General features: G+C 45.5%; 1 protein-coding gene across 3 annotated transcripts in view; it reads right to left on the minus strand.

The window, feature by feature from the left end:
* Positions 1-2,234: 2,234 nt before the first annotated feature.
* The window catches only part of LOC135907636 (uncharacterized), a 47,492-nt gene continuing 28,699 nt past the window's right edge, over positions 2,235-21,027 (minus strand). For 2 of the 3 annotated variants that reach the window (XM_070526828.1, XM_070526827.1), the window contains 2 exons: positions 11,424-11,631; positions 2,235-2,459 (listed from right to left, as the gene is read on the minus strand). In XM_070526828.1, coding sequence (XP_070382929.1) covers positions 2,377-2,459; positions 11,424-11,631 — 291 coding nt within the window. In that variant the 3' untranslated portion in view covers positions 2,235-2,376. Of the gene's footprint in view, positions 2,460-11,423; positions 11,632-13,266; positions 13,435-21,027 lie in introns of those variants that run through there. The other variant, XM_070526829.1, reaches the window with a different exon arrangement.

The raw sequence follows: 21,027 nt of genomic DNA on the forward strand, positions 1-21,027 counted from the left end.
CCTGCTGAAGGATATGTTTGCTGTAAATACATGTAAAGAGACATGTTGAATGAAAAAAATCTCTGGTTATAAAAATTTACATGACTAGAGTGCCAATAATATTAAATGAGAGATAAGCAAAAATCAGGGGTTGTCATGTATTCTTGCCCCCCGAAACCAAAACCAAAGCTTACATTACTCATCTTGTTTCTGCATTGCTTCGAAAACATATGTTGCTTTACTTCTGATAATTTGTGACACTCTGCTAGGAGCTGAACAGTACCAAAGTTCACACTGTATTACTGCAATATATTTGGCTAGTTTTACGTAACAAAAAAATGTCGTAGAGTTAATTATGTTAGGATATGAATATTTAGCGTGTTATATTCTATTCATATTCAAAACTTCGAATATTTACTACCCCTACAAATAATACTTCCTTTACCAGTGTTCACGCCAAGGGACCCCCCCACCCTTATATATACTCGGCATCCACCTCTGCAATCCTGAGGCTTAATGACGTTATGCTGTGTAGCAAACCAAGCAAATAAAAAACAAAAAATCCTGAGGCATGATTAGATTTGCATTGTGTGGTAAGTACCAGTCTGCAACAGCTTGTATCTGCTTGCTCTGCTGAGTAATTATACATCATATACTTGCAACAGATGTAGTGCTTCTCAAGAATCGTGTCCGAACTGCACACACTAAAACACAAGCTGGTATATTCAAAAAGACAAGTACAAGTTTTCTCGCCAAGCGACTTTTAGTGTGCTCAATTATATAAAGTGCGCTATTATATGATTAATGTAATTTGCTAATGCAAATAAAGAACAAGCCAGCATCATTGCTTTATATATATGTGCTGAACCAAGAAAGTTATTAAGGGAGAAGAACGCCAGAAATAAACACAAATATTTGTGCGCTTACTGGCATAAAATAATTCTCAAATAAGCTACGTAACATGCTTACCAAAGTATCCCCTAACTTACAGCTGCATAACATGAAGGCACTTTCCAAAATCACGATTTATTGATCATTTACTGTTAGTAACTAACTCCCACTGATGTGGACTGAGAACAAATCTGGCCATTGCATTCAATAGCGGACGTAAAATGAGAAGATTTCTGCTTGCATGAATCAAGTGAGTAAGAAATATAGGTTCTGAAACTTCTGTTATTGAGTGTGGCCGCACTTAAGGAAAACATATTGCAACCAAAAATTGTAGCACATGTGATGAAATAACTGAAACAGCTAGGGAGAGTTTCATAGACCAATAAACATGAAAAAGACTTAAAAAAATTAGCAGATATACAAGATGTATTGCAGGCACTACCTCAGAAAAAAATCTCATTTTTTTTATTGAGCAGGTATTTCACTACAAAATTTTCAAGTGCAATTTAAGTGCAAGCATTACAGTTTGGCGTGCCGGGCTGTGGCCACCAATGTTCTGGGCCGGCTTACATTGTGGTCGCTCTCAGAGTAAAAGTCCAACGAAAAAGCAGTATCCTAAGACTCGCTGCTGCTCAATCCATCGATAAAATCAGCCGCAGATGCAGCGGAATCGTGAGATATGCGATCTTTCTAAGTGCACACGCCGTTCCCGAGGCAGCCATTTTTTCTTTCTAGTTGACAACAGGAAATTTCAGAGTGCGTTCAAAAATTAACATTTGGCAGGGAAAAATTCAGCTGCACAGAGAGCAAAAGTATAGTTCTCCTCTTTCACTTCCTATGGCACAGAGTGGTCATAAGCGGCGTGGAAAATAGGTGTTTTTGTGGGTTACGCCAGATTTTTTTTTTGAAGGAGCTACTAGACTGAATATTTCATGTAATACAGAAACAAAAAGCAGAATGAATGCACTTTTCATGCATAAAAGTATTATTAACGAGATGTATGTATGTCATAAAATAGATATAAATCGCTAGAATCAAGATTGTAGGATAAAACTGAACAAAGTTTGTAAAGACACCCTTGCATCTACTAAGAAAAAGCGTTGTTTCAAACCATCGAAAGCGGGCAGCCATTTTGGCTTTCTACTTTGACGATCACGTAAACTTCGGAGCATGATGAAAAACCACCACGAGGAAGAAAAAAGCGAACTGCTGCGAAAACAAAAACATAGGTCTCCTCCTTCACGTCTAATAACACAGCATGTCCAAGAGCGGTGCAGGTCGTCTCGAAAGCGGCGTTTCAAACCATCATCAGCAGGTTAACTATGCCCAATGGGTGCAGTACGGAAAGAATTAACAAGTCAGAAACCACTTCTGCAACATTTATTATTGATAAAAGACCTGTTTTAGTAGTAATGACCATTTCAATGAGGCTCAGAGGGCTCAGCAATGTTATGCGTTTTTGATGTCGTGATATGATTACAGGTCACAGCAGGTCATTCTGCCTGCTCACTTTATTTCTCGAGACAGCATGCTTGAAAGGCTGTTCTTCAACTTGCCAGGGAATGTTTTGAAGTGCCGACATGTGTAGCCTGAAAGAAAAAGCAATAACAAGGTTCGGTAATGCTGCGACCGTACCTATGATCGAAGAGGTGACATTATTTTCGTTGCAAATACTTTCACTTCAAACAGGTTCTTTAGGGAGTCTTATTTCAAGTTGCTGAAATTCATTACAATGCTCACTTCTTTTTTTTTAACTCCTTATGTCTCTTGTAATCTTCACTTCATAAGCGAGTGCTATTTACCCATTTTTATTCAAGAACGCCTATTTCACGGTGTTAATGAGCATGTTTGCACACAATGTTTACCGTATATACTCGTGTAAGGGCCGCACTTTTTCTTCGAAAATTTTGCTAGGTGCGGCCCTTACACGAATCAGGCCGATTTAGTACAGGCAGTACAGGCCAAAGGTCTGTACTGTTTATGCAACAGTAGCAGAGTGCAAGAGTCACAAATGACATGCCAGAAATGTTTTTATTCGGATTCCATTTCGCTGTCCTCGTTCTCGGAGGAGCTCGCCTCGGCGTCCGCGTCTTCCCAGAGACGGTCATCTTCGGTGCCGTTCATGGAGTTCGAAATTCCCGTTACCTTGAAGCTTTTAGCAACTACTTCTACTGACATGGCACGCCACGCATTCAAAATCCATTCACACACCTGTTGGAGCGACGCCCGCTTCAGCCGTCCTGTAGGGGTCTTCTCGTGGACGCCTCCAGCCATCCATTCAGAGTAACATCGGCGAAATTCCACTTTGAATGGTCTGTTGACGCATACGTCGAGCGGCTGCAGCACACTCGTCAGGCCACCGGGAATGACGGCCAAGTCCGTACGAGTTGCGGCAACTCGGTTCTTGACGCGGTCGGTCAAGTGGCCCCTAAAGCTGTCCAAAACAAGGAGGGCTTTCCGTTGTAACAGCCCTCCAGGTCTGTTTGCCCAGACGGTCTTAATCCAGTCAACGACCAGTTCCTCGGACATCCAGCCCTTCTCTTGCGCACGTACGACGATTCCCTGAGGGAACTTCTCTTTTGGGAGAGTCTTCCTTTTAAATACGACGTACGGCGGAAGCCTCCTGCCGTCTGCCGTGATGCACAACATCACAGTGCACCTTTGGCGTTCTGCACCAGTCGTGCGCACAGACACACTTTTCGCACCTTTTAAATCCACTGTGGTGCTTTCCGGTGCATCGAACCACACAGGTGTCTGGTCCGCATTCCCAATTTGGGACAGGTCGTATTCATGCTCCCTCCTGAGAGCATTCACGAAGCGATGAAACTTAATGACGTGGTCTTCGTACTCGCGCGGCAGTTTTTGGCAAATCGTCGTTCGGCGCCGAATAGAAAGCTGGTTACGGTTCATAAACCGCGTAGCCCAGCCCCGACTTGCCTTGAATTGTGCCGGGGGTATTTCCATGTGGCGAGCGATGCTGAGGGCTTTGACGCGTATCATGTCAGTCGATACGGCGTAGCCGTCCCTTCGTGTGTCGACGACGTAGTTGACGAGCTCGCTTTCGAGTTGCGGGTACTTGCACTTTTTCCCGCGAAACGCCTTTCGGCTCCTGTTAGTAGCGGCGAGGGCATCTTTCTGATTCATCCAGTAACGCACGCGCTTCTCATCGACGTCGTACTTTCGTCCAGCTTCCCGCTTCCCGTGCTCCTCGGCATAGTCAATCACTTGCAGCTTAAATGCTGCAGTGAATGATCTCAGATGCCGGCCCATCGTCCGTCACGTGCGCTGGCTTCTGCAGGGTTCACTACAACCAACAAAGTGACACCGACGACACCGATCTGAAGTCGCGCTGCCAACGTATCGACACGATGCTAGGAACGATGCCAACAAAGAGGCCGCACAAGGCAAATATGGCGGCGCGCTGTCAACAGCGTGGTCGGCGCGTCGGCGGAAGTAGAATAAAAGCGGAAAAGCGTGCAGCGCCATCTGGCTGTAAATGAACTAACTACACTTTTCTGGCGGGACATTTTGAACTTTTGTTTTTTTTTTTTCGAAATATCCGCTTTCAAAGTTGGGGTGCGGCCCTTACACGAGGGCGGCCCTTACACGAGTATATACGGTACACACTCTGCATGCCTATGCATAGTATTGTTGCTTGTTCTTGTTTTTTATTTCTCTCTCATTCGCTTTTGCTATATGGTAGCTATTTTCATTATTTCAGCATGATTTACATGACGTACAACCATGAGCAAAAGTATACGAACCAGGGATAGCGCGATAAAGCCGATTTTTTTTCCTCTACCTGTCAATACAACTTGCAATTGAAGACTGCAGTCCAAACTTGGCATTGGGAACTTTCCATTGTACTCGTCAGTGTCAGTTTATGCACGTTAATTACAAAGAAATTCAGTTTTTTCGGCGACCCTGTGGTCCGTATACTTTTCCTCACGAGTGTACATATTTTAGTACACAAACCTGAGTATTCTATGTTTTTATCATCCCCAGTTAGTAGCTACTTGCGTTAGCTGTGTTGCAGCTGCTGCTGCTAACGAAGACGGTCAATGGCAAGTGTTGCCCATCAAGCCAACATGATTGCTGGTTTTGTCACCACACTCGGAGTATGCCTCCTGAAACTCAAAATAAAGTTGAAATCCTGAAGCTGGCCTTGTGGCTGCTGCTAGAATATGCTCTATTTGCTGGGTTCACAGAGAACATTCGGCTCAAAATTCAATGCCAATTCAAGGATTTCAAGGATGCCACAGGCCAAAATTCAAGGAAGGGGTAGCAAATCTTAGTCATAAACATACACCAGAACTTTGTCAAATCTCCTTCTTAGCTGAAATTTATTACCCAGCTAAGCAACTGCCAAGTTCAAGCTCTTGAGGTGGCTTTTGAAAGTTGGCTTTCTTCTTGTGGTGATGTCAATCACCTTCTGGCATGACGGTTAATATAGTGTCCAGAATCAGCCAAAGATACCCGTGAAAGCCAAATGGCTGAAAATTATTTTCCGCCAGGCATTTCTAGAGCCTATAGGGCTCGAAAGTGGAGCCATCATGGCTGCAGTGTGAACCAAATAGCAAAATAACAAAATAGTGGCAAGGCTTGGTTGCTTGATATGGCTTTGCCTAGTTCCACGATGGCATTAGCGACTTAAACAGGCCTGTCGTTGGCGGCTACAGACGCAGAACATTGCAATCATTTAGTGGCACGCTTAAAATAAAATATCTGCGATTGTTTACCAATAGACAGTGTCGGTGGCTTAGCCCCTATGTGAAGCTTGTTACTCTGAATAGTACAAAGTTACCTTCAACCCAAGTTTTCAAGGAGTTCAAGGAGCACATTTATTTTCAAGCAGTTTTGAGGGCCCTTCAATGTATTTTTCCAAATTTAAGGGTTTTCAAGGGATTCAAGAAGATGTACACACCCTGCCTTTTTTTACCTAATTTACAGCAGCGTGACAACACTACCAGCTCCACTGGAAAGTCGGGCATAAATAGGGTCATTTCTGATATGCTAAGTGGTTGCTTCTGATATGTTACGTGTAATAACTGTAATTACTTGCATCTTGGATTAAGACACACTCCTGTTTACTAGGCAAATTTCATGTGTTGCGTTTTTTTACACACTTGCCAACCTGCTTGGCCTTCGAGTAAGACGACAGTGAATTTCTAACATATATTAAAAAAAAAACAGATTTTCAGAATCTACCTCTACAGAATGTAAATTTACTCACACCTAAACGTATACTGGCACAATATTCTCGACCTTTCATTTCTGTAATAAATAAATATCCTAAACCTCAAACCTCCAAAAAAAGTACTCCGAGCCACAGAGCACCCTAATTATAATTAGCTTTCTACAAACCAGTCTTGATATAAATTTCCAAGAGGTTTGTGTCAGCACACAGATGGCAGTCACATGCGACCAGAACATTGCAATGTTCAGGCACCTGCTCATCTGCAATGCTGCTACGTTGATCTACCGAGTGCTTAAAAAACCTAATCCAATAATGTTATGACAACAGAATGTCTACCAGCATGTTGCGGGGGACTGTGCATGTTGTGAGGTAATGATCGTGATGATCGGTCATGACGAGCTGAGGTCAAGTGCCTTTAGAGGATACTAAAGGCAAATACAGTTATCGACGAATTTTTCAGACTCCAAAATACGGACTTGATGGATATTCCGGACTTTATAAATGTACCGCCAGGGTTCCCATAGAGCTAATGCATTTTGCGACTGATTTTTATGCGAAGCATATTACGAGAGCTCAACCCAGCTCCTCAGGCGCGGCGGTGTCGCCTTCAATACCATGTGACACCGTGACGTCACGACGGAGGAGAAACGGGGCTCCAACTCGCGCCGTCGCTCGCGGCGTCGCGGCGGTATATAAGCAGCTGCTCTTGCCTCTGCTAGACACTCACGAGGTGAGATGCCTCCTGGAGACAGAGCTGCTCGTTGGAATGAGAAGCGAAGGTTGCGGCGTGCTACAGAGACTGATTTTCTAGGTGGCTTTGGCTCAACTCTTGCAAGATGGGCTGGGTGGGAATCGAACCAGGGTCTCCGGAGTGTGAGACGGAGACGCTACCACTGAGCCACGAGTACGATGCTTCAAAGCGGTACAAAAGCGCCTCTAGTGAATGTGGTGTTGCCTTAGAAACGAGCTGTTTCTAAGGCTCAGGAGTGCGTCGCTTGCTCAGGCGCACATTTCGTTGCCGCGCCGAACGCTGCGTTGCTCGACGCTCACCGCGTCCAATGCGGGGCGCGTAGTCGCTGCCCTGTAGCCCATTGTCTTACACCCCTTGGCGGGTCGACGGGAACGCTGTCGCGTTCCACTCTTGAAGGCGAAGCAGAGTAATGCATGAGTTGTTTCTTCGTCTAGCCAAACCAAATATAACCAAGCAACAGCAGTTCACCAGGCTAAACAGTGGTTCAACAACTAAAATAAAGGCTAGTATGCTTCGCATCCTGGGCTTAACCTTAGCTAAGCCACAGCCATTTTTTTTGGATGAATTTAGGCACCAAAGCTTGATTTTCTGGACTAAGTCGCTCATTACAAGCCACGCTACCCAATCACGGGGGGCTGCCATGTTTAATTTTCATCTCACTTGGCCAGGCTTGGCTTGCCGTGGCCCGCTCTATAGACCCTAAAATTGGGAGGCACACGCTTTTAATAGAGAAAGTGCATAAAACTTCTGTCTCTGAGGCCATGCCCGCTCTTCCTTGGCTCAATGTCGACGTCGTCGTGAGGTTCTGTATGAGTGAAAGCGTCTGAGGGTGAGCCAGCGAATGTGGTTCAATCTCGCGTGCACGAGCGAGGAACGAGGCCTGGATGCGTGCCCTCTCCTGTGGCACGCGAGGCAGGGGGGTGAGGCGAGGGAGGAGGGGTGTTCTTTTCCGGCGGCTGCTAAGGTGCTTTAATGTCATGCTCAATCGTTGCTCCGTACAGAGTGGACACAACCGTGGCGTCTATTACAGCGTTGGCCCGGCGAATCACGGACGCCATAGTAGATGCCTTTGGCGGATGCCTTAGGGACGCATTGACGGTGCTCACGTGTCCTGAAAGCGGTCTGCTACGTGGCTAAAGTGCGCGTCCGCGCGGGCACCATTTTCAAAGCGATCTGCGATGCTTGCAGAATGTGCGTAGTGCCAGTAGCTTTGTATGCACTGTGCTTTCAATGTTTCGTACGCGCTGAAGTGACAGATGCATGGAGGTCCATTGGCTTAGGGGTGCTGCCGCGATTCCTAACTCGAGCATTTTCACAGACAGTTTCCGCTGTCATCGAGCAATGTGTGTTCATATTTACCTGTGCACGCGTGACACCGTGCTGGTTTAGCTACAACACGTTGACGGGCTAGTTGGTTTGAATCCATGATAGAATGTGTAAGCACGACTGAACAAGGACATAAAAAGAAGCAGACACACAGACAGAGCTGTATCTGTGTGTCTGTTTCTTTCTACGTCATCATTGAGTCACACTTACGCATTCTATCACTATTGATTTTGTTAGTAATCGAATGTTTAAAAGTTTACACGGACAAAAAACTACTATCCTTACTCCGTACAGCTGCCTGCTAATTTGCTATCACAATCAGTGCGTTGCCTGACTGGCAGAACTGCGAATTTTTTTTTTCGTCATAATCAGCACTAATCAGCACTATCGTCATAATCACTTTGTGCAGGATACATAATCTTTTTTTTAAGTTTAGGTTCCTGTTTTGCACATGGTATGTTTACAGAGCAGGTGTGTCTCAGAGGCATTTCATTTTTGTGTGTGTTTATACGGCTTCGTACTTGTGTGATTGGCACCACCTCACATGCCTTCGCGAGAGCCAAGTGGTGTGAACAAACGTGACTCATTTATTCAATCTGAATGCCGTTCTCTGACACCGGAGATCGCCAACGCAGCAATGCTCTTGTCGGACTATACGGAGACGACGTCACTGTTGCAAAAATACAAGCAAATCTGATCACCTCTAAGTGTAGTATGATGCAGGGATTCAACAGTGATTTTTTTAAGCCGCTCTAAGCCTAATAAGTTGTATTTTTTGGGGTGAATAAGTTTTTTGGACTGTTCGATTTTTCGTGCTATTTCTGGGTCCCCGCGAAATCCATAAAAATCGGTTGGCGACTGTATTAAGTCAAGCTAACACGACAGATTATTGCTCCAAAACATCTAAGGCACCAATATTATAGCGAATAGAGCTTCAGTAATCGAGAAATTGAGGTGAATGCCGGACGCGATTAGACTCCCCCGGGATAAGTACTAGCCCGATTACGAAGGCACTCCTCATCATAATTCTGTCACCAGTACTCAAACACTCGTAATAAAAAAGATCACCATATTGCATTACAATATGAAAGAAGATGCAACTTGTCCTGTTCTATCTGATATTTAGACAAAAGAACTCATTAACACTACCCTTAACAACAACTTGGGCAGTCGAAAGGTTTTGTTTTCTCCCCACTCTGCACTACCCGCACTTTCGTGTTTCACCAGTTTTGTTATTGCACAGTGTTGCACTGGTTTTTTAGCTAGCAAAACACAACCTGCAAGTAGCAGAGAATGCTACGTCCATGTGATGTTATGATATTCCCAAAGGGTCTATGCCACTTGACAAAGAGCAGCTACAGTGGCGAATCTAACACTGTCTTGGCTCAGTTTCTCCATGGCTGTGTGTTTGCACAGAAGACCATAGCACTGTCTCTCGGGCACCGTTTTACTCACCAATGGCTGCAGAGGTTGGTGACGGCATGCGTAATGTCACCACTTCTGGCTCAGGGTGGGGGAACAGAAATGCGCCAAAGGTATGCGGACCCTTAAGACGCAATTTTATCATAAACCAAGTCTTCTTCTTTTGCCACGGAACAAGCGCTGCAAGGTTTCTACAACGGTATCTTTAGCAGTCCGTGTCAACTTAGTATTTGCCTTTAGTGTCCATTTAAGAAGCATGGTAACAAATTTCTTTAATTCAAGGAAAAGCTTACCTGTCAGTGTGTCCAACCTAATAGAGGAACTTCAGAAATATATTTCATCAGAATATTTAAATCTGTAGTTATGATTGCCTTTATGGAATCCTATGCTGGAAGCAGATAGGCAAGCATGATAGCAACTATATTCCTGCATGATAGGGCACAAGAAGACAAGTGCCCCCCCCTCCACGCCCCCGACCCTATCCGTAAAAAATTAATCTTTTGTTTATCTAGGAAATGTTCATGCAGTTCACGCTTCCTGAACTGTTGAATTATTTTTACAATAATAGCTACATGCTCTTTCTGTTTCCTAGCAAGGTACTTTGATATGTACAGTCCACCATTAAATTTATTGCGGAACATATTTGAGAAAAAGCTGAATATCTGCACAGCCTCACAACGTGGCCTAGTATCTGCATTTACAGCCTTTACCAGTATATGTGAACAACGTGATGTTCGGTTTTACTGACAACTGTTACAGGCTGCCCGAAAATGAAACGTTTTTTTTGAGATCCTGTAAAACGTAAACTTTTGTGATTGACTGTACAAGGCAAGCCCCGTTTTCTTAGCTAAGCCAAACCAAGCTTTCAATAACAAAGCAACACTTTTACAAGAGATGCATTGGCATAATTTTTGCTGCAGCCACGCATGCACTCTTCATTTCGGAAGCATTTCATTCTTTATGAGGCTTCAACAAAGGAATGTAGTTCACATGAAAAGGTAAAACACAAAAATGACGACCAAAAATGAGAAGGTTTAAAAAACTTCAAGACATTTTAGTTTCTGTACAGACGCCTTGTTCAACTTTTGTTCCGTACAGAAGCCAAAACGTTTGGAAGTTTTTAAACCTTTTCATTTTAGGTCAGCATATCTCTGTTTTACATTTTCTTACGCCACCTGCCAGCCAGATGAATTATCTCTGAACCATCAATTTATTGTAGTCCAAAGTGCAAGTGTGCGCATACCAGAGGCATGCATATGGTGTCAGAGAGCAACCGGTGGGTTCAGAGTTACTCTATATCACTCCTGAAGAGAGCCAGAGTTGTGCAAAGGTTCACCATCTTGTTATCCAATGTCACATGGTAAAGCCACCTCAAGCTTGCACAGTTGCTTTCAGGATTTCTATCCGCGCACGGCACATGTATCTCGTGGCATGACATGCATGACATGACATGTATTGGGAGTGCAATGCATGACATGACATGCAAAGAATGACATAAATGGCATGACATGACCTGCATGAATGATGTAAAATACATGCATGATGTTTCATGACATCCATGAAGTAGACCTGTCTTTTTCAAGGCTGGCTTGAAGAAGACAAGTCCACTTGTCTAAGCACTGGCTGCCGCTTTTACTTTATTCTCATTTTGCTCACCAAGGGATGTCCGACATACTGCGTTTCTCGAACTTTGGTGCAAATTTCGAATCACATTTTTTATGTGAACCACAAACAGCATGACTGATTCTGTAAGTCATGGTCATTTCCATCAAAATCTCATGACATGTCCTGGGCAGTTGTGGACCCTTTAAGTTTATCAATGCATCAACATGCCTCAACAGAAAGCTTGCCTCATACCAATGACTGCATTAAGCCGCACAGGATCCAGTGATTCCTTGGCCTCCTTGTCTTGGCAGGACTTCCCACACAGGGTCTTCCCTCGCAACTCCTCATGGGTGAACGCCATACGGAGCAGGCGGCGAGCAAACCTACCCGCTGTGCAGGGCTCCAGGAGCAGTTGGTCCAGCCGCGACTTGTCGACCAAGACACCACCACCAATGTCCACCTCGAATAGAGAAACTAGAATTAAAATTCTGGTGGAAGAGAGGCATGCATCTGGTGCTATCATGCCAATTGACGAGCATTTGATGGCAGAGAATAATGCATAAGCTGCTGCGGCTAAGTGGGTATGTCTGAATCAGCTGATTTCAGTTTCAGTTTGTTTATTCAGACATACATTGCCTGGGTTGAAAGTACTAAAGGCAGATGAACTCTGCCTGACTAAGGTCCCTCCACCCATACATTTGCTAGAAAGCAATGAGAATAAAAAAGAAAGAAGAACAATGGCTTTGTACATCAAAGCACCACAAAAAAATTATCATGAACAGAAGTAACGTCGTGAATAGGCATCTTAAATTTTCACAATTAATAAAGGAGAATGACAAAGAAGACGGGTCTGTCCGGTGTGCAAGCAATCCACTATCTTGGTTGCTGCTGTGTACCTCAGTGTAAATATATTGTCATGCCTCAAGTCGTTTTACGTCACAACTTTTGTGGTGGAAGTGGTGGTTGTTCCCTATACCTATCACGGAGCTCCGCAACGACCACCTCATCACAGTTCAAACCATGTCACTCGGTGCCAGTACATCATCTGCACCACGTGCCCCTCCTGTGGCTTTTACCTACATGGTTCTCCCTCCTGCTCATGATCCTTGCGTGTTTTCCGGCCAGGATGGAGTTAACGTCAACACATGGCTCAACATTTACGAATGGATCAGCGCCAGCTACAGGTGGGACCTGACCCTTATGCTCGCCCACTTGCTTTTTTACCTGGATGGCCCACCACGCGTGTGGTTTGAGGCCCACGATGCTGACATTATAAGCTTGGCCTTTTTCAAACAGAAGATCCGCAACCTTTTCAATGACATCACTAGTCAGCAGCTTACTGTATGGAACGAACTAGCGACTAGTGCACAGACGTCTACCGGGTCATACGTTGCTTACATTCACGACATTATCGCTCTTTGCCACCGGGTTGACGAGCGCATGCCCGAGTCTGAGAAGGTTTCTCATATGCTGAAAGGTATAGCCGACAAAACTTTTAACCTGCTCGTTTATACCAATGTTGATACCACTGAGGCCATCATCAAAAACAGCCGGTGATTTGAACAAGCCAAGAGCCGCCGTATATCCCAGACAGCTGCCCAACATGGCCGCAGCTTCGTGCGATGCTGTTCACCTGCTGCCCCGAGCCGTGCCGCACGTGTTTGTAATTAATCCCTCCCACTCCTGTCGGTGACTATATCATCACTCCGATTGCTGACTTACGACTAACGCGTAATGTTCCTCTGCCACATACCACAGCCCCAATAGCAGATAGCTGTGTGTTCTTCCCAGTACTAAATGTTGGTCTGACCCCTTTAGTATTGCCCCACAACATGCCGCTTGCCCAACTCACTGCTATAGCAGTCACTGACGTGAAAGTTGTCGCCATAGCTGCTCTTGATGAAGCTGAAGTTTCCCGGGCCCCAGGTTTTGACGACACCATTTTCAAAAAATGATTGGATCAGACCTTTCACCTACCCAGACCGACGCACTCTGCCACATTTTGGCATCATACAGCGACATTTTCTACATCCATTATCGCCCCCTGGGCCAGACTAAGAGTGTCGCTCACCACATCAACACTCGTGACTCTGCTCACTCCCCGTTGGCCTTACCGTATGTCCGCATCATAGCGTGAAGTAATTCCAAAAGTGACCGAAATGCTTGCGAAAGACATCACCGAACCATCATCTAGTCCTTGGGCCTCCCCCGTTGTCTTAGTAAAGATGACGGCTCCTGGTGTTTCTGCATTGATTATCAGCACCTGAACAAAATCATAAAGAAGGACGTGTACCCTCTTCCCTGTATTCACGATGCCCTCAACTGCCCCCCCGGTGCCACCTTCTTTTCATCTCTGGACTTTCGCTCAGGCTACTGGCAAATTGCTATAGATGACATGGATCATGAAAAGATCGCCCTCATGACCCATGACGGTGATGAATGTGGTGTTTTGTGGAATAAGGGCCAAACATGGCCAAGGAGTGCCCAACCGGCATTAATGATTTTGCAGTGGAGGTACGAATTACGAGAGGTGGATGTTACGTAGCCGTAAAGGGGCCTAAAATACAGTCACTGAGAAGTGCAAAAAAATGTATATGTATTAAAATCATCCCAAGCATTAATGAACTGTACTATGGACATGAAAGATACATTGTGAAATAATGATGATATAGTAAAATATGTCACAGGTAAGCATATGCAGCAAGCACTACTGTCTCAACAGAGCCCTTGAAACGCAAGGGCCTGGACGCATGTGCTATACGAAGTCACTATCACAGCAGCATCCTCTGGAAAGAGGAGGCGCTGTAAATTTATGGGGCTCAAAACACGCAAGACGACATCATTCAAGTATTTTAGAACTGATTTGGTGTCAAAGAATGGTTGTGCACCAAGAAACATTACAGGATGGAAAGGGGTGTGCTGGCGCCATGCCAGAGGAAAATGTTTTTTGGTCTCAGCTTCGGTTTCCCAACACTCCAGGACGATGTGGAGGACAATCAGCTTGTCACCATACCTATGACAGGCTGGAGGCTCATCTCCAGTCAGTAAAAAACTATGGGGAAGGCCGGTAACATAACAGTGGATTAATCAAGTGAAACTTGTTCTTTTTTTCCATGTCCCACAAGTGTTGCCAGTGGCTTCGCAGTTTCTTTTGTAAGAAAGGCTTTAGATCAGTGGCAGGAACAGCAGCGGTAGGAATAATAGCTTGCAACGTAAGTGATCTGGCCATTTGGTCTGCTAGTACATTACCCTCGACACCGTCATGGCCAGGTTCCCAGCATATAAGGACATGCTGGTTAGATACGTATGCTCTACACAGAACAGCATATAGCTCAGTAAGTAGAGGGTTGTTGTGTTTGCAGAGTGACTTCAAGGCTTTTACGACGCTTAGGGAGTCTGTAAATACAATTGTTTTTTGAAGTTATGGTTTTCTTATATGCCTCACAGTCAACAACAGTGCATAGGCCTCAGCCGTAAAGATGCTTTCTTTTGGGGCAGTATGGATGGACAGCAGGATGGACCAACGGCTGGATAAGACACCCTAGCATGCGACTTGGAAGCGCCTGTGTGAAACTCTGTGCACAATTACTTGGACTTGAGTTCTAGGAAATGCATTCTAAGGCGTGCCTCTGGTTCGTGTTTAGTGACTTCTACAAATGATGTGTCACACTCTATGCCCTGCCACTGTCACGACGGTAACAGCTACACTGTAGCCGTACAGCACTGTTCCAGTACTGAAACACCCATTTCCTCACTAAGGTTCCTTACATGCAAAGAGAACAGCTTTCTCGCTGCAGGTCGCCATTCTACCAGTGCTAATGAACTTTGGGACTTTGTATAGCTGAACATTAGACTCCTTTGGACTTTGTTTCTTTGTTATTTTTTTCTTAGTAATTGTACTTTTGCTTTCCATTCTCCTTTCATATGTGTCTACAATTTGGAATCCGCGTTGAAAATACTTGATTCACACTTTAGAAGCTGCTCAAAATCATGCCTCCCATTTTATCTTATCAAATTATGACAACACTATCAGCGTTACTAACTTGAAATTAGCTATTGGTCTGCCCCTTTTAGCATCAAGACGTATAATTTTGCAACTGCCTATTCCATAAATTCTACTATAACTTTCCTGACCTTCGTTCCTTGCTTTTATTTCCACCTGTGCACTCATCACATCGTCTATTCAATTCTTTAAGTATCCAACGCCTTCATGGTTATACAAACGCTTTCAACAAATCCTTCCTTCCCGTTGCAATAGAACAATGGAACGCGCTTCCGCAATCTGTTGTTGTACAGCGAAACCCTTCGAAACTCGAAGAGTCACTAAGCACCCATATTTTCAACTAATTATGCAAAAATCTGGGTTTTCTTTTCAGTGTCTTTTCAGCTGTTGCTTTGTACATGGACATTCCTTTGATGTTTGTAGTATTGTTTTGCACCCCCCCCCCCCCCCCCCCGTGTAGTACCCCACATGGGGCCCTTGAGGGACTAATAAATGATGATGATGATGATGTTCTTTAGAGCATCGGAACGATGCTTTTTAAGAGGGGAGTATTGACATGTGTACTTGTTTATCTTTATCGGGTGACCACGTTTCACCGCCTAACAAATGTTATCGCACAGCGCAGGACGCGCCTGCATGTATAAGAAGTTTCTCAAATGTTACCCATGGTTTTATCCACTGTCTGTGGTCACCGAACCGTGTGCAATCTGATTGTATGCGCGAAGTGAATTGTGTAATACTTTCTGGAAGACACGCAGGCACCGTCGATTACTCTGGAACATTCGATGACTCATGTATAAAAACCGATGCGCTTGACCCGCTGATCAGGTTTTCAACGATCGCCGACTGTGTTCGCCGCTATCACTGCGCTTTAAGTGTAGCCTGTTTTTCTGGGCACAGGTTTGGCCAGTAAAGAGTTAATTTCATGGTTCATAGTTTTGCTACTCTGTTCTTGACCGTCACTGCCATGTAACGATATATTCAAACTGCTTGCCCAGACAGTCTGCCTGATCTTCCAGGTCATGTCCTTGGGTACTTAGTAAGGGCAGGGGGTTCGTCACTCAGCCTTCTAATTTATTCACCCTATTCCCTACTTTTGCCTTGCCTGCATAGAAATTTATCCCAGATATGTACCACTCCCAGCTTTCTCTTTGCACGTCGATGCGTTCTCCTGCTTTGCGATTTCACCTGTTTGAAATTAACAAATGTTTCAGCTGTCAGAGAACTGCAAAGCAATGCCTAAGCTTTGTTTTGATTTTTGCCAGCTATCTGACATTCAGCGTTCCACCACGGGATGCGACGGTTATTTGCCAGTCTGTTTGTCTAATACATTTTGTTGCAGCGTCAATAATAAAACCTGTCAGTATGCCACAGCATTGTCTACATTAAAATCAGAGATGTCATCTCTGCCAAAATATGCGAGTTTTCGAAGCAGTCCCCAGTTCGCTGATTCGATGTTCCATCGAACGAAATGTGGCGTGCATGCACCTTGCTTTGTAAGATTTAACGTAATTGGGGAGTGGTCGCTCCCAAAGTGGTTCTTGAGAACAGACCACTCCAGGTATGGAAATAGTGTGCTTGAAACTATGCTCAAGTCTGTAGACAAGTATGTGTTATATGCAATGCTGTAAATACATTGGTTCTTGTTCAGTAAACATGCACCTGGAGAAAGCAGAAAATTTTTTATCAGGCGCCCACGTATATCGCAACGAGAGTCGCCCCACAGGGGGCTATGAGCGTTTAGATTACAAGCGAATATGTATGGTGGAGGAAGTTCCTAAATGAAGCTCTGAAACTGTGTTCTGGAAAGCTGACAGCAAGGGGGGGATGCAAATGGAATTGTGACTAGCTTACCAAATAACACTGCTTGTACAGCAACTGCCTCGAGGGACGTTTGGAGGCTTAACCGTTTCGCTGTCACAGACATACCGGTACGTCATAGCGCTTCCCCCCCACAGTGTCACTGACGTACCGGTACGTTCTCTATCGTGCGTTCAAAATTTCGTGCCAGAGCGCAAAGCTGGCGCTCCTGGATTGGCCACGCTATCTGTTGACTCTTTCTACAAGTTCGTATATTTGCCCCGACCTGTGTTACTCCATGTATTGAAGAGTACGGCGCGACTGCTACTCCCCACTTTCTCTTTGCCGAGTGGTGCGGTGGCTCCGTGTTCGCTGTATCATGCGTCGCGCGCGTGTGGTTATGGGTTCAAGGGTTGCTCTGCCATCTCCGCTGGTTTGAAGATTTTTATTTTTCTTCTGTTGGTGTGCCTGCTACGGCGCGTCAATTTCAGGCGCACGTGCCGTTTCCTCTCCGAAAAGGGTGACTCGATTGCTGCTTTCGCTCTCTCGCCGCACCCTCGCTTCCGACTTGCAGCAGTAAACGTAAAGCCCTTAGAACTTTATTTAGCCTTTTTCCATCTCCCTCTGTCTTCTTGATCACGCAACGTCCCATTGCTCTCCGTTGTGCGGGCGACTGAAAGCGCATCCTCCCTGCGCGCGGTTACTTTCGGATGGCTCAGCGCGCGGGACCTTCGTCTGCTCATTGGAGGAGTGGCTCAATTCCGATTCAGAATACGAGCCGAGCTCGGATTCGGACTCGGACAGAGTCACATGCGAGGAAGAGGGTTCCGCATCGTCAGATTCGGATGTTGAAAGAACTTTATAGTCAGGCTGATGATGATGATGATGTTTACTAACAACAGCTGCAGAACACTGAAATGTGCATATGGCATTGACTACGTTATTTGTATACCAATCATAATCAAAAATAAATTGCTACGTTCATTCCCTGTTATGCTCGTTCCCTGAAACCAAGCCGACACTGGGGGTGCGTCACGGCCAGAAAGGTCCGACAGCGAAAGGGTTAATGGCTGACATGCAACACCCTTATCTACTATTACGGCTACACCCCTCCAAGAGGTGAGTGCATCGTCGTGGTCTTTGTGGAAAGTGGCATATTGTCTTAGAAAGTTGGTCTGCATTAATTTGAGTTGTGTTTTTTGGACACGAAGCAGCTTTGGAGTGAATTTGCAGAGGAGTTCTTTAACATCGTCAAGATTGTGGGGGAAGTCCTCTCACATTCCATTGTAATATTTGGGTATCCATAATGAGAAAAGAGTTAGTGCTGTGGTAGGTAGCAAGAGAAGTTTGGTTACAGGGCCCTTTGCCGGTCCTGTAATGTGCTGCATTTCTTTCTTGGAGCGGTTGAGAGAATCTTGCTGCACCTTAGGCGCTGGTGATGCTGTCTGACTATAGGTCATGTCCGTCGCCTCCTGAGGGGTGCTGCGCACCCGCTCTTGTGAGTGGTTTGTTTGACTAGAGGGCTCCTTCTCAAGAGATGAGGCCCTTGAGGCCACTGGCCCAGAGGTCAATGGTCACTTCTGCAACGGCAGAGCAGCGCCAGCCGCCGAGGGGGCGGATGACGTCACTGTGTGTGGGCCGGACAGTTGCCGGAGGCCATTGTGGCGCTGCCCCCTGACGCGCCACTTCGGCAAAGCTATTCTTTCGCAGGAAGGATACCCACCTGCGTACCTCCTGGAACAAAATATTCTTGTGAATTTTGATTGCCATACATTTTTCCAAGATGGGCAGGATTGCGAGTATGCAGCGTGCTCCCCTTCCCAATTCACAGTGTGAAGTGTTCTCACATGACTAGGACAGATGTTCATGGTCGCTAAATTTAGCAAAGGTTAGTTGGCCTTGGCAGTTCTGAGAACCGTGGCTTTAAGATTTGGCTTTAACCTTTAAAATTTAAAGTATCGTAGGGGATCTGAAATATATGGCCTGACCCTGATCTTAACATTTCGTCCTTACTTTTATGGCTGACCTTTCCATGTTGTCACTGCCCAATCACACACCCTGTTGGCTTTCTTTAATGAAGAACCCTACAAGATGACGCGGTCGTTGGGCACTGTGCCTTCAGGAGTATTCTTACTCAGTTGCCTACAAGTCTGGCCACCTCCATCTGGATGCAGACTGCTTGCCCGGCTACAATGTTGACCCACCAGACGTATCATACAATCGCCTAGCGACTGCATCATGTCTAAGTTTCTCCAGATTGGTGACGAACACTGCCATGATGCTTCTTTGCGATGGCTCATTGACCGTCTCGAATCTAAACCTAACGTCGCGTCACTGCGCATGTTCGTCCTCTCGAATGGCACACTTTACTGTCGTAATGTCCAGCCAGATGGTCCTGAGCTGCATTTCGTTGTACTCAAACATCTGCTTTCCACAGTCCTGCATGAGCTTCATGACTAACCAATTGCTGGTCACCTTGGCATATCTCGCCCAGTCTGTCAAACGTTATGTGGCCTCCTGCGATAAATGACAACGTTAGAAACGACCTGCTGCACTCCCTGCTAGACTGTTTCAACCGCTCTCCATCCCGACCGAGCAATTTTTCCATGTTGGTTTGGACCTTTTCGGTACTTTTCTGGAGTGAAAATCTGGCAACAAATGGGTCACCGTTGCTATAGATTATGCGACCAGGTATGCAATCACATGAGCGCTCTTCACCAGCACTGCTACTGACGTTGCTGATTTTTTTCGCTCCTCCTCAACGCAGCACAAGTTGACCACTTCCCACCATCCCCCAACAAATGGCCTCACCGAGTGCCTAACTCACACCCTCACAGGCATGCTCCCGGTGTCTGTTTCATCTGACCCCTGTGATTTGGACCTGGCGCTGCCATGCATGACCTATGCCTACAATTCGTCACATCACGACAGCGCCAGCTATGCATCCTTTTATAAGCTCTTTGGCCGTGAACCAACATTACCAATGGAGACCCTACTTTCGGCTGCTACAGCGCCACCTAACAATTATGCCCGTGATGCCACTGCTCATGCTGATCACACGCATCAGGTCACCCACACTAAGCTGTTGGCCTCGCAAGCGACCCACAAACGCCTCTATGACAGCGGGCATCACAACGTTTGTTTCTCATACGGTGCCTTAGTTCTCCTGTAATGCCCATTGCGTCATGTTGACTTGTCAGAGTTCTTATCTCGGTGCACGGGCCCTTAATCGTCCACCAGGTCATGGATGTCACCTATGAGATTGTTCCTGTCTCGCCGACTGCGCCACCTACGATCGCTCCCAGTGTCATAGTTCACGTCATCAGACTGAAAGCACCCCGCCCACCTCCTAACATCAATGTTTAGAGTGCACCAAGATGGCGCTCCTACCACCGGGGGTAATGTTACAAAGCCAACTCATTCGGAGAGAGACATTCTCCCTAAAGCAGACACAAAAAGACGGGTCTGTCTGGCATGCAGGCTGTCTGTCCACCATCTTGGTTGCTGCTGTGTACCTCGGTGTAAACACATCATAAATAATCCCGCCTCATGACGCTTTACATAACAATGTTGAAGAACAGTGCAGTTCTATGTTGTATTGCTGCAAATGCAACAGCAACTACAGCTGCCATTCTCCTTTCATGTGCAAAGTAACACGCAAAATAACTGTTCAAAGACACTGAAACCGCTGTTGGTTAACGTTCTTCTGCCGAGATAATAAATTCATCACCGGGGACTGATCAGAATGCAAGTCAGAAGTCTTGTAAGCAGACCGGACCCACCACCACCACTTCCTATCACATACCAGTATGAATATTTACTGATGCATGATGATGACGATATGTAGTGTTTTATGGCACAAGGGCCAGTCATGGCCAAAGTGTGCCAAGCCATGTTGCAATGCACTCAATGATGCAATTAATGATAAATGGCATCGTGGTTGGGTAAAACAATATAATGTGGCTGTATAGGGGCCTAAAAGGAGTAGTCAAATATATATCTATTAAAATAGTCACACTGACTTGCCAGATATGCTATGAATCTAAAAAATAT

This window comes from Dermacentor albipictus, chromosome 10 (genome assembly GCF_038994185.2).
Source record: "Dermacentor albipictus isolate Rhodes 1998 colony chromosome 10, USDA_Dalb.pri_finalv2, whole genome shotgun sequence".
In the NCBI taxonomy this organism is placed as follows: Eukaryota; Metazoa; Arthropoda; class Arachnida; order Ixodida; family Ixodidae; genus Dermacentor; species Dermacentor albipictus.